Here is a 13,066-nt window from a genome sequence, read left to right as displayed (position 1 = left end):
CGCACGCTGGCTGCAAGTTGCATTCAGCTCACATTTTTAATGGTCAATGTCCTCGAGTAATTTAGTATTACTACGGAAGTCAGGAATTTAAGCATGCAACCATGTATAACTTATATATCCTGAGCGTTACCATTTGTAATCATTACTGACACAAAACCAAAAAAAAAAAAAATCACCCATATTATAATACAGTAGTTGTATGTTTTGTCATTGAAATTATGTCATTTAATGTCAAACCTAGCTCCTATTAAAATTAAATTAGTATTTCCTGTAATCAGAGGGATAATTATATACTCTTACTTATTCAAATAATACAATAATGGCATAAAATTTACTTAAACGTATGGATGTATCTATATTACAAATTACATGTAACAATCATGTATCAAACATGTAAAACAAACATGTATCAGTAACCTTTCATACCTAATGCCATAACTTACAACCATGCTTTTACTTATCAGTTTCAAGTAAGAATGTATCTATGCTGTATCTTAGAGACTTTAACAAAATACTTTGAGGATTCAAACTTCCTTTGAGGCTTAGCTGCTCTAAGGATCATTTGCTATTAAAAGACCCAAAAGATCATTTTTATAACAACACTTTTTATGAAAGAAGTGCATTTTAAAAAAAATGTTAGACATATAACAGCACAATTTCTGTTGTTTTTTTTTCTTCTGGTTCTGGTGTTTTGACACAAGTGAAAAAATTGGTAGCAAAGATAATTTACTAGAGAGAAGAGACGTACTAGCAGCATCTTGCTCTGAGTCTGTGTGTAAATTAAAAAACATCAGATAATTTAAATCTGATTCAGCTTTTCCAGGAAACTAGTTTCAGTGTTCTCAATTTAAGAGACAGAGAAAAACACTCAACGCAACAGACAAATATAATGCATTTATTTTTTCTGCAGCAAAATATAACCAAAATCAACAATAAACTGCATTTCAACCATAACAAATTATTATTCAGTAAATCAGAGATAGTTTTTAGAAAGTCTTCTGGACCCAGCATTCCCCAAAGGTTCTGAGAACAGCTTTCACAAAGGAATTAATCAAATTTCTTGGTAGTAATTTTAAACATTGAAAGGACAATTTTCACCGTATTACAATTTGGTCAGCCCTTCCTTGCTCTCCCAGAAAGGTGTGTTGACTTGTGCCCCGAAGGCTGTGTCAAGTCATGCAGAACCCAAAAAATTACTTCCTAGCCAATAACTGACAGAAATGTTCCTGCAATCCCTATTCTGCTCCATGAGATGTCAAAGCACAGCCACTTCTAAAAGATTAAAGGGAAAACTCATGAGCGACTCATTAAGAAAGGGGGAACCACTCAGTCATTTCTACTTTTAAATTATCCTTCAACTCAAGCAGCATAATTTCATTTGCAGGCTGACATTAAAGCTATAATTGGGTTTTGACTAGATCGCAGGCTTATGGGGTGGTTTTAGGTTGCTTCTTTAAAAACACAGATGGTAATACAAAGTGTTGCTAATTTTTGAGTGTGGAAAACAGTGCAAATAGCTACCAAGTATTTGAAAGACTGCTTTGACTAGAATGGAATTTTACATGACCTGCAATCTCACATATATATTAGAAAAAGAAAAATGTTGCTGGAAACCTTTATGTACCCTGGATTGTTGCCTAACCTATTCCCTCTGGATTAAGATGGAAATACATTGAAAAGAACAATGTAGGCTTTGTCTTCACTGCTTAAAAAGCTTAATGTGTGTATTTGTTTGGCTTTTTACCTTTAGGAAAGCAATGTTTTTCACCCATCCTGAGGGAAAAAAAAAATAGGGAAAGAAACCATTTGTTTTACAGGAGAGGGAAACATGAGAACGTTAATCCAAATACAGACAGTGAGGTTGATCACAGCATTTGCCTCAAAATGAAAGTACATTGGCTTATCATCACCACATTTTATCTTCATATAGCTCTCATGCCTTTACAGTCTTAAAATGCAACTTAGTTCTTTTCCTTCATCAGAAATGCCTGTACTGTCAAACAATTGCTTGTTTTCAGGCTACCTTCTTTGGCTTACCACAGAAGCCCTTACCACCTGCCGTACGTCCAGGATGAGTCATTCAAACAAATTATTTAAGTGAACTTTTTAGGAAAAGACTAACACCTGCTAGTGGGATCTTGGTGTTCTCTTAGGATTTTTTTAGATTGTCTCCATCTAGGTAGGTAAGAATATTATAGTCTAATATTTTGATCACTTCCAGATCAAACAAAGAACTACACAGGACTATTCTGTCAAAGGATCTCCAAAACTAACCATTTAAACTAAAACAAACAATGGCAAAGGAATTTCTAAGGTTTTTCTTCCCTGCAGACTTTACCAGGCTCAGATGCAAGTTCAGTGCATGCTGTGCGCACATCAGTTTTGCTCAAGCAGGGGTCAACGTCCCTCAGCCATAAGGTTGACCCAAACATAAATCGTTACTCCTCAGAAGACTGCAGTCAAACTACGTGCCACAAGCAATCACGATAGTCAAGGTGGGAAGGTCTTTCCAGCACCACGTTGCTGATTTCTCCCCAACACTCTGCCAGTGTGGCTTCTGCTTCACATTTCCCAGCAGCTGGCCACCAGTAATTTCTCCAGGTTCACTATCTTCCACATTAGATGAGACAAAACATCAACCAGGAATAACCCTGGGTAGCAGCACAGCTCTTCTTTAGGCCAAGGGCGTGCTATAAATGTCCTCTGACAGAGCAGCAGGCATGGTCTTCAACCAGTGCACCTGTGTTGGCAAAAACTCTTAAATGGGGGCAAGTAAAGCAGCAAATCTGCACTTTCACTAATATCAGTATTAGTCTTTATTCGTAGATGCTCAGGAATAAACTGCACTGGCTCACATAGCCCTTTGCAAGTGCCTGCTATTTCCAAACTCAGCAGTTTTATCACCTTCCTTCTCTAGAGCATGCCTCTGCTGCCAGCCCTCCCATTTCCCAAAGATGCGCAGAGATGCTCTCCCTCCTACTCTTCCTCTTCCTCCTCTCTAATTGTTCAGTCACAGAGCACGCAAACAGCAGCAGTGACTTTCATGTAACTGGTAGAAGGAATTCTGACTTCAGGATTGGGGGAGCGTTATGTTAATACAGCAAACATCTGATCTCCTGTTTAGGAAAATCAGCCTTGGAAATTTTGCTAAAAATAGCTGCTATCTGATAAATATAATTGTGACCTTGTTTTTTTTTCTTTTTGTTACTAGTACACTCCCTCCCTCACATACTCAGGTCTTGCTGCAAGTGCTGTTTTGATTATTATAAAATACAAATAGGTCAAGAGATAGAAATACTTAATATTTTTAAAAAGACCTTATACCTGTTACAGTTTACCTATAGGTAAACTGTACCTATAGGTAAACTGTAGGTATATACCTATAGGTATAGGGTGGCAAGTCACAGAGTAGTTTACTTGACAGCACAACCAAACTGTTCAGTTCACCTGCAGCAGTTGTGCTTATTCCTCTGTTAAGAAATTATTTTAGAAATTATTATCAATAAGAAAAAAGTATTTTCCTTTTTCTTCAACAGCAATTTTAAAATACAATAAAATTTTTATGGCAAAGCTTCTAAGCTAGTGCAAATTACTGGAATTCCTGTAAAAGCAAGAGAATTAATACTGGTTGATGATGTGCGCCTATAGCTATACCATCTGCATGCTGAGCCATGTCGTCGAGCTCTGTGTTCTCTTTTACATTTGCCGCCATTAAGCAGTTTAAAGATTTTTAAAGTTAAAACTCGGGTATCACTGAAGAGGTTTTTGTTTTCCTTCCTGTGTCTTTTCCTTGGTAACAATCAGGAGAACATATCTGGACTCAGTTAAGAATACAATCCTCCTGTTTACTATGAGGTTTCTGCAGCGTTTGGCTCCAGCCCTGCTGACTGACCTCCAAGAAGAGAGGGGAGTGGGGAGTTCTGCAGGGCTTCGCACACGTCACGGGGACGCTGCTATGGTGTCACGATTAAAAAATGTTGCTCTCCTTTTGCTGGTCAATATTGCGAAATGCTTGATGACATTTCTTCTGTGTGTTTTGGGAGAAATCTGTTTCAGTCTTGGACTGTGCTTTTAATTGGAAAAAATATCTTCCACCTAAAGAGCTTAGTTGAGATTATATTTGTTTCATGTATTATTTGTTCAAGGAAATCTCAAAAAAAAAAAGATTAGACGTGAGTACTGAGTTTATCAAGCAGGCCTATGTCTGGATTAGATTATAGTTGTCTTCCAGTCAGTTACTCAAATATTTTCCTGATCACTCATCTAGAATATTACATTTTCCCTTCTTCTTGTGGTTTCCTCTTCCTTCCTTGTGGCTACAACTCTAATTTTTCTTCCAATAAAAGATTTTGGCTTTCAATCATTGGCTTACACTAACCAAATAGCACACAGACACTGAGACATTGTCAACTTAATAAGTATGAAATAAATCTATCCATATCACCTAGGTACATGTGTGAATATGGATATGCATAAGCATGAGAGCACAGTGTTGTTGTAATTGATGTCACTTAATAGCTGGATCTTAATAATTGGAATACAGCATCTTAGTAACTGGAATTGGCCTGGCAGTGGTTACTGTTCAAATGTCATCATTGACATTTTATTTACACCAGGGCTGCTGGAGTCCTGCAAGCAAGGTAGGGCTGGGCAGGAGTCCTTTGGTGACCTTCTGTGGTCAGGCTAGGCATGCAACCCATGAACGCTGCCCAAGCCATTGGAAAACACTAGGAGCTCTGCCTGAAGGTTGCAAAGGCAACCAACCAGTGTTCATCATTCACTTGCACTCAGGCTCTGGAGTGGGAGCAAAGAAATTCAGGAGGCTACATCTAGTAACGAAAATTGCTGTAGATATAGAAAGAAACATAGACCTTGAGAACCTCCATGTGTGGCTTTTAGGAAGCTTGGCTCCAAAAGTGAGTATCCTATTTGTCTTAGGAACAAAATGTGGCTTGTGGAATTACCAACATATGACAGAAAATTTCCAGGATTTAGGTCCCCACCCAGTCTCTTTGGGTAAAGTCAGTTAGTTCTTTCTTCCAACCTCAATCTGTTTAGTTTGTTTGGGTTTGATTTTTGTTTTCCTAGGTGAGCAGCAATAGTAGATGAATTCTGTGCTGATTCCATTATCAATGTAGGTTAGCACTGATCAGAGCCCCACTGTATGTAAGAGAGGACTGGGTATGTGGCCCCTTCCTAATTTACAACTCTCCCTCAGGGCTGGATAAGAAGGGGGTGCCAAAGTGTAAAGGTCTGCCAAGACAGCAGCAGTTGTGAGTATGTATGGTAGCAGAACCTGAAGAAATTTACTGGCAAAACCACTAGAAAATCAGTCATTTTGGAAATAAGCACCTGTTTGTTTGGGGCTTTGTTTGTTTGTTTGTTTTTTGTTGTTGTTTTGTTGTTGTTGTTGTTGTTTTAACTGAGATTTGTTTTATTATCAAATGCTGTTTTGTTTTGTTTTTGTATTAAGCTGTGGCCTATGCATGCCTTTCAGTTTAGCAAAACTGAGATGCTCAGTTCTTCTCAGTGTCATCAGTGATAATATAAAATAAAACTCGATACAAATTGAATTGCAAAATACAAATGTCCAGGAGGCAAACTCAAGACCTTTACTGTAGTTCCTTGTTGATGAGCCAGTACTGCTGGAACTAGTGTTACGATTGCCACTTACGTCCAGAGAAGTTGGACTGAGCTTTCATGTACAATTCACGTGAGACCTTTGCCTTCCAAGGCAACAGCAATTTATTTGCAGTTGCAGAGTTTTCAAATAACTTACTTTAAAAGAGCTTACAGCACTCTTTACCAATGACATTTTCTGGATTTTTCATAAATTTTCCATATCCCCAGTAAAATTCCTCTTTTTTCTTTCCCTGTCTACTTGTCTTTCTTCCTCACTGTGTTTTATTTATAGCCACTAGGACTCCAAGTACATATTTCTGGATCAGTCTATGGCTTTTTCATAAATATATCACACTGAAATAAAGCAATAGTATGAAGTGTTCCATACTCAGGGGCAAAACAGGTGCAGCAGATGCAGCAAATGAAATAACTGACAAAAACAAACCTGGAAATACAGGAAGATTTCCCTACGTTTATGACATAAAATCTGCTTAATGGGTGAAGAATAGTATCAGTTTTATGCTTCACATAACTTTCAGTGATGCCTTAGACAACGTTGTTGAATATGGATACCTTCCATTCATTTTCCAAAATCATCTTCCTCAGACAAAAACAATATTTAAATGGACAGACTGGGTTTTGAATATGTAAAAATGTGATTATTCTCTGTTGGGGTCTTGTGCATTGTATATATAATTTATTCAGTGTTTAAGCTGATTGTTTAAAGCTAGTTTACCATGACATATCAACAAAATTACCATTTTGATCCAATTTGTTCCTTTCTTAGATTTAGATTAGATATAAGGAAGAAATCCTTTACTCAGAGAGTGGTGAGGCACTGGCACAGGTTGCCCAGAGAGGTTGTGGATGCCCCATCCCTGGAGGTGTTCAAAGCCAGGTTGGACGAGGCCCTGGGCAGCCTGATCTAGTGGGTGGCATCCCTGCCCATGGCAGGGGGGTTGGAACTAAATGGTCTTTAAGGTCCCTTCCAACCCAAACCATTCTGTGATTCTGTGATTCTTCAACATAAGCAAACCTGCAGCTCATCTGGCCCATTTATGGTGCTCTGCTTAAACTACTCTTGAGAGACTCCAGACTGCTAGTGTAAAAAGATAGTGAAAGCCTTTTTAAGAGAATAATTGTATGGCATTTATTTTTTATACAGACTCAGCAGTTGGTAACATCACTGGGCCCTCAGTAGGCTAGAAAACATCTGCCTGTTCTGTTGTGCTCAGAAAGGGCTCTAGAGAATCCCTTGACTAAGACAAATGAGATAATGTACTTCTTTGACAAGTTGAAGTAACCCACTTAATAAAGCGTAATTCACTTACAATCAACTCTCCTCCCATTCCTACTTTATTCCAGACAGAATCTGATATATCAGCTGAATCTAAATACTGATTTATTTGCTTTAGCTGTGTTTAATATGGTCTTAAAGTTGCAGATCTGGATGCTGACCTGGTGTCTGCATTGAGTTGCTGGTGAAACAGAGCCAAACTTCCTGTTGTTTCTGCCGAAACTGCTAAGATTGTATTTTTCTGTTTCACAAAAGCAGCTTAGTGCAAAAAAACTTATAGCATGTAGTAACTGGATACCATCAGCCCAAATGTATTCCAAATAACAAATAACAAAAAACAAAAACCAACCAACCAAACAAACAAAAAATGATCAGTCTTAGCAAGGAGCTATGCTTTTTTTTTTTTTTTTTTCATTTACTAGGAGGGTAACTGTTGAATATAGTTAAATAAAGTTTTATTTGTGTGTGTATGTGTGTCTTTTAATTTGGTTTCTTGAGCTTTGAATAAGAGGTAAGTATGAAAAGTATCAGTTTCCTGGCTATAAAGGGAAGAGGGGGAGGTCACTGCTGGCAGTAAAGACTTTAAAAAAAAAATAAAAAAGCTACAGAAAAGAAAGCTTTGACTGTTCAGAACTGTTTAAATACATTCAGTGTTTTTTTTATGGACTGGAAGTGATGAGTATGCCGAGTTACAAGTGCACATTTCTAGGAACATTTGACACAAAATGATGGTGTTAACAGTGGACGGCAAGAAAGTCCAAGAGTGGGTGCCTTTTGGGAATCTTGCTACAATAGTCAAACACATACACACACAAAATAAAAATAAAAAATAAAAAAAATAAAAAGGTTTAAATGTAGCCCTCATTAGTAGACTGCTGAGATAAAAGAGAAGGTAACTTGAAGAACTTGAAACTGTTTTAGTGGGAAAATTCCATCTAGGCTAATGAAGAATTTTGTTTAATTTTTAAGCATTGGTCTAATCATTTTAATCATTTTCTATGACTAACATTATTTCAGCAATGAAGGAGATGAATATCCTTTACTGCAGTTGAGTAAACTCTGAAAGTCTTTGGACAGCTGAAGATGTCAAATAAATATGTAATCATGCAATCTGATTGAGTTCTAATACCAGTAAGCAAAGAGCTCAAGGGCTTAAGAAACACTGCTGTTCACTCTAGGCTTATTTTTTATGTGATATGGACTGTGCTGCTAATCAGATGTGGTATATTTCTATCTTTCAGATTTACCACTGGATTATAGATTTACACGATTTTCCTCAAATAGCTCAGGAACTGCTGGGTACTATCCAAGCCCTCCAAGAGCCCTGCTGACAAGTGAGGAGTCAGTGACTATGAAATAGGTTGTTGGCTTTTCTTAAATAACCCTGTGGTCCTTTCTTAACTGCTATCAAGTGCTCATTGGTGAAAATGGTGTTTGATGCTTCATAAAATGGAATGATGGATTAAAGCAGACTGCTGTGTAGACTTGTGTTTCCCTTGTTTCTCTAATCCAGCTGGGACAGGTGAGCAATGCCTACTTCACTGTAAATCCCCTTACCACCACTACCTTTCAACACAGTTACTGGCTTTTTCCATGCACTGCCCAAATGCTTTAAGAGAAATATTCTGTTAATAACTTGTCCCAAGTTACATTCTAAATTTTCAAGGATATTTTCTGTGCTATGGCTATTCAAGGTGGTGTTGTTGTTGCTGTAAGTCCCAGGAAAGACATGAAATTAGACCCTCAACCATATCCCATTAAGAGTTACACTGGAGAGCCCAGGTTATCACAGTAGATCAATGTTTTGCAAGCTCTGATGAATTTATTTTCTCGCTATCTGAATAAAGAAGAAAAGTACTGTGACTGTTCTTGGAGGTGTGGAAATACCGAGGCCCGAAGAGAAAGACGCACCGTAGCCGAAAAGAGACTTGAATGGAATTTTGGCAGCTAAATACAGAATTATAGTCCTGAAAACCTTGGGCTCATGCTCTGTATTCCTGAAAGTGCCTAACCACTTTTTCAGCAGTAATATTCTCTACATGACTCCTCCTTCTCTAGCCTCCAGTACCTCAATGTCAGAGCTGTTCTGCAGAATAAGGGAAACCCATGTACAGTACCCTTTTCAGCTGGAGTGGCCTCAAACCCACATTTTCCACCTTTCTGGAAAACTCTTCCAGGAGTAGGAAGGATAGAGCACCAAGCTGCCTCCATCTGCCTTTGCTAAGTGCAGCCTAAGCCCAGAAGAGAAGAGAGACTCAAGGCGTAGGCTGAATATGTGTTTTCTTATCAGCTCATTTAGACAAGCAGGCATCCTGTTCTCTGTGGATTCACTCCAAAGACATGGTTCTCCAACGTCTTGATCAGGGAACCTTTGGCATGTAGCAGAGGCTGACCGGTGCAAAAACATGTCCAACACATTTGCTTAGTCAGCAGTTTGGTCCAGGAAAACTAAGGTGGCAAAATTTTGAATTCATTTCCCTCCAAGTTTAAAGAACAATGCACAGAAACTTTTTTCTTTGCTTCAAGAAAAGCCCACAATAAGATGTTACTTTCTTAGGCCCATAAAATTCTCAGAATGTATTTGACTTGTAGTAACTCCTAACTTGTGTCATCAAAGGTCACTATTTTTGCAGCTTCACCAGTTAAAGTATTTTGTATCAGGAGCAGACACAAACACCATTCTGCCTCATTTCAGAGATACCAGTCTTTGTATCCATATATTTTCCTCCCTTTGTTTCACTTATATAGGGATGTTGTTTTAAAATTCCTGCATACTTATGAGTGATATGCAACTTTTCCAGTCTAACAGTTAGCATTGTTTTTCAAAAGGGAAAAATAAAACAGGTGGGAAAGAAAAATTGAGCAAAATTTTCTTTAAACAAGGTGGGTGAGGAAGGAAAATGAAAGTGTCATTCCTCCTCATAAACAATAGGCTGAAAATGTTTGACTTAAGAAAGTAACAATAAGTAAAACGCTTGTGTTTATTTTGAAATATTTCAATTAGCATCAACATCTTGGGCCACAAATCTGTCTCAACATAAGGGTATGATTTGCACAGAGCAGAGAAAGACTCAGATTAAAATCTCAGATCCCTGATTATAGCATCATTTGAAGTTCTGACCTGAATCAAGTAATCCTTTGCAAATAATTTCTAACCAGGTTGCAGTCCAAACCAATATTGTGTAGCCTTATGCTTTTGTTGTTCTGAATTTGAAATTGATTTTTAGAGGTTGTTTTTTTTTCCTTTTTTTTTTTTAAGAAAATTAATTAAAATTTAATGCCTAACAAAAATGAAAACCAGCTAAGTCCCTGATTCCTGGCATCTCACTTTTTTTTTTTTTTTAGTAGAAAGGTGACAGATTCTAAGTCTGAACACAAACCTTACTAGCAAAAATAAATGTTCAGATTTAGCTGTGCAGTGGCAGAACCCACTTCTGTCCAATGCTGTCACTTGCCATTTATATTTCCTGCCAGAAGGATCACTCACTAACAGAGAAAGAAGTTAACAACAAACGGCTACTGTAAGCATAACTCCATGTGTCTGAGGTTGCAGAAAGAGTTAGGAAAAATTGTTGAAGTGTTTGCCAAAAAAAAAAAAATCAGAGTTCCTATGAAATCAGTACTTAAGGACTCTTATTAAAGACTCTTATTAAAGAGTCTCAGAAGATATTACAGGTCTTATTATAAAGCCCTCCAAAATGAATCAGAACAGTTTTGTTTAGGTTGAATGAAAAGGTTTCATCAAGCCAGACAATTTTTCTGGTCTTTGCAAAAATATTTGTCGTCCCAGTATTTTTGACTCAGCCACCAGCTTGAAAAGTTGCCACGTGCTCAGCAGTGCTGATGGAGAGAGGCCTGGCTGCCTGAGCAACTGCAGGAGTGGAGGCCAGCAACGGAGGACGTCCAGGAGGGCCACTGGTGCTGCAGCGACTGGGCAGCTCTTGGGAATGGATCCGGCACGGAGACCAGCGAGAAGAAATGCTGACGGCAGAAAATCGGTAGAGCTGGCCACATTGATCAAGACACTGCAAAGACATGACCTTTGCTTCTTTCTCTCTTTTTTTTTTTTTCTTTTTCAATTTGAAGACTTGAAAATCTCATACATATTATCTTGGATTCTGCTGAGAGAGGCCATTGACAGAAAGATGGCTGAAGTGCCTGCAAAAGTATCTTAATTCCTGGCAGGGAGCTATAAAGTTGAAAAGATTCATTAAACACAACATGTCTGTTTATATAGCCCTGAAAGACAGTTTGGCATAAACCTGAAATGACTAACAATTCTCTTTTGGCATCTGCTTTTGGTACATGTTGTAACTTTAAAATAAAGAGAATTTATTTCTGGGGAAAAAAAAAATATATATATGTGTGTGTGTTTTCTGAATTTACTTTACAGCTGAACAGCAGAAAGAAAAAAAGGGGGACTAGGTCATTCTAAATCAGTGCAAGGAGAGGTCAGTGCTGCAGCCTCCAACAAAGCCAAACTTGACCTACTCAAAATAACAGATAAATAAATCAAACAAAACCTGGTATAAATTAATACCTTTAATAAAGTAATACCTTTAGTACCTATAGGAAACTTTTGCTTTGATAGAGAGCAGAGTCCACTGTAAGCATTTCCTGAACAGGACTTGATCCTGGAAAATAAAGGCTTCTTAATCCCCAGCGAGTAAAAGTTAAACAAACAAATGCAGATAGCTTATCTCTGTGGTAGACCCAGGGCACTGCTAGACACGGGCCTCGCCGAGGCTGCTGGAGGCTCTTTACCTTGGCTGAGTCCCACAGCTGCCCGAAGCCCAAGGCAGCAGTGCTGGAGCAATTCCTCTGGGAATTCCTAGTAAAATCTCTTTGCTTGGGTAAGTCGTGCTTGAGATAACCACACTGATGGTAGGCACCAGAAAGCAGCAACCCTAAAACTGATTTAAACCTGCAAGTAGCAACTAGATGTTGCCCTGGTGGGCATGACAGCTAGAGAACTAACCTACCTGGGGAAATACCATTAAACAGGGACATGATAACACAAAAAGAGGGGTTCTGACACAGGTATGCAGTGGGCAGGTCTTCTGGGGTGAGGAAGGACTCCATCTGACTTTGTCAGATCTGGCCACAACCAGGTTGCAGACCATGCTACCCTCAGTAAAGGCTGAGTTGCCACATACCACAACCGAGACTGCTCTAATTCAAAACCATTCACTTCTGTTTTCCTGTGAAACGTCATTCTCCTGCAGAAGACTCGGTTTTCTTCCCAGGAGTCCTAATGTAACCTGAGGGAGGCGTGGGGTAGGGCCAACACCTATTGCCCTATCAAAACAAATTGTTTCCAGCCTGGCATTGGAGGGGCTCTCTTTCCTATGGTTGTACAGTCACATTTTCTAACTGTGTGGAATAATATAAATTAGTAATCATCCTCTCTTACTATCAGTGTGATTCTACATTCCTCACAGTGGCGTTGTTTGAAAAGTGCTCGGCTGTGACTTGTCCAATCACATACCAAGTAAATATTGTAGCTTCAGCTTTTAAGTCTTTCCTCCTGGGGCCAAACATACATTAAATCATATCAAGTCAGATGGCAGCAGAGTGTAAGAACATATAGATTTCTACGGAGGTGCCAACAGTCATAACATAATGGATGACCTTCAATGTCAATGTTTTTTTGCCACCACAGAGAACAAAAATACAGTAAATGTAAAGGGTGCTTTTGTACACAATATTGATGTTTTATAGCAGAGAAAGTTCCTCAGAAAGTAAGGTTTAGAAATAAGGACAGTACTATGCAAAAATGGTGATAATGGTGCAGCCACAGACAACCTTTTTGGTTGTTAGCAACCACCCAAGAACCACCCCTTCCAGCAGCCACGCAGGCCCCCAGGAAAAGGCTCAATCCCGTTACCAGTCCTGTTTCCTGGAACTCTGTTTTCTGCAGTTCATAGTAAGCGCAACATCAAACCTCCACGGTGATTCACAGGAGAGAAAAAAATGTACAAAAAAAAAAAAAAAAAAAGAAAGGAGGTTGTCTTCAGAAAGATTTCAGTGAAAGGAACAAATCTTGCTTTTCCGTAACTGTTATAAGTAGAAATGCTTACTTGAAATCTGAGCATGGATGAGGGCCAAAATAAGATGGAATCCAGGAAGTTAAACAGACTTGGAGAT

At 38.5% G+C, this 13,066-nt stretch overlaps 1 protein-coding gene across 1 annotated transcript in view; it reads left to right on the top strand.

The window, feature by feature from the left end:
• NT5DC1 (5'-nucleotidase domain containing 1) overlaps positions 1-8,403 on the top strand; it is a 152,193-nt gene extending 143,790 nt beyond the window's left edge. The window contains exon 12 of the mRNA XM_048065484.2: positions 8,161-8,403. Coding sequence (XP_047921441.2) covers positions 8,161-8,279 — 119 coding nt within the window. The 3' untranslated portion in view covers positions 8,280-8,403. The remainder of the gene's footprint in view (positions 1-8,160) is intronic.
• Positions 8,404-13,066: the final 4,663 nt, after the last annotated feature.

The sequence above is a fragment of the Anser cygnoides genome, chromosome 3 (genome assembly GCF_040182565.1).
Source record: "Anser cygnoides isolate HZ-2024a breed goose chromosome 3, Taihu_goose_T2T_genome, whole genome shotgun sequence".
In the NCBI taxonomy this organism is placed as follows: domain Eukaryota; kingdom Metazoa; phylum Chordata; class Aves; order Anseriformes; family Anatidae; genus Anser; species Anser cygnoides.
The sequence above is the reverse complement of the archived record's forward strand: the minus strand, read 5'-3'. Positions and strand labels throughout refer to the sequence as shown.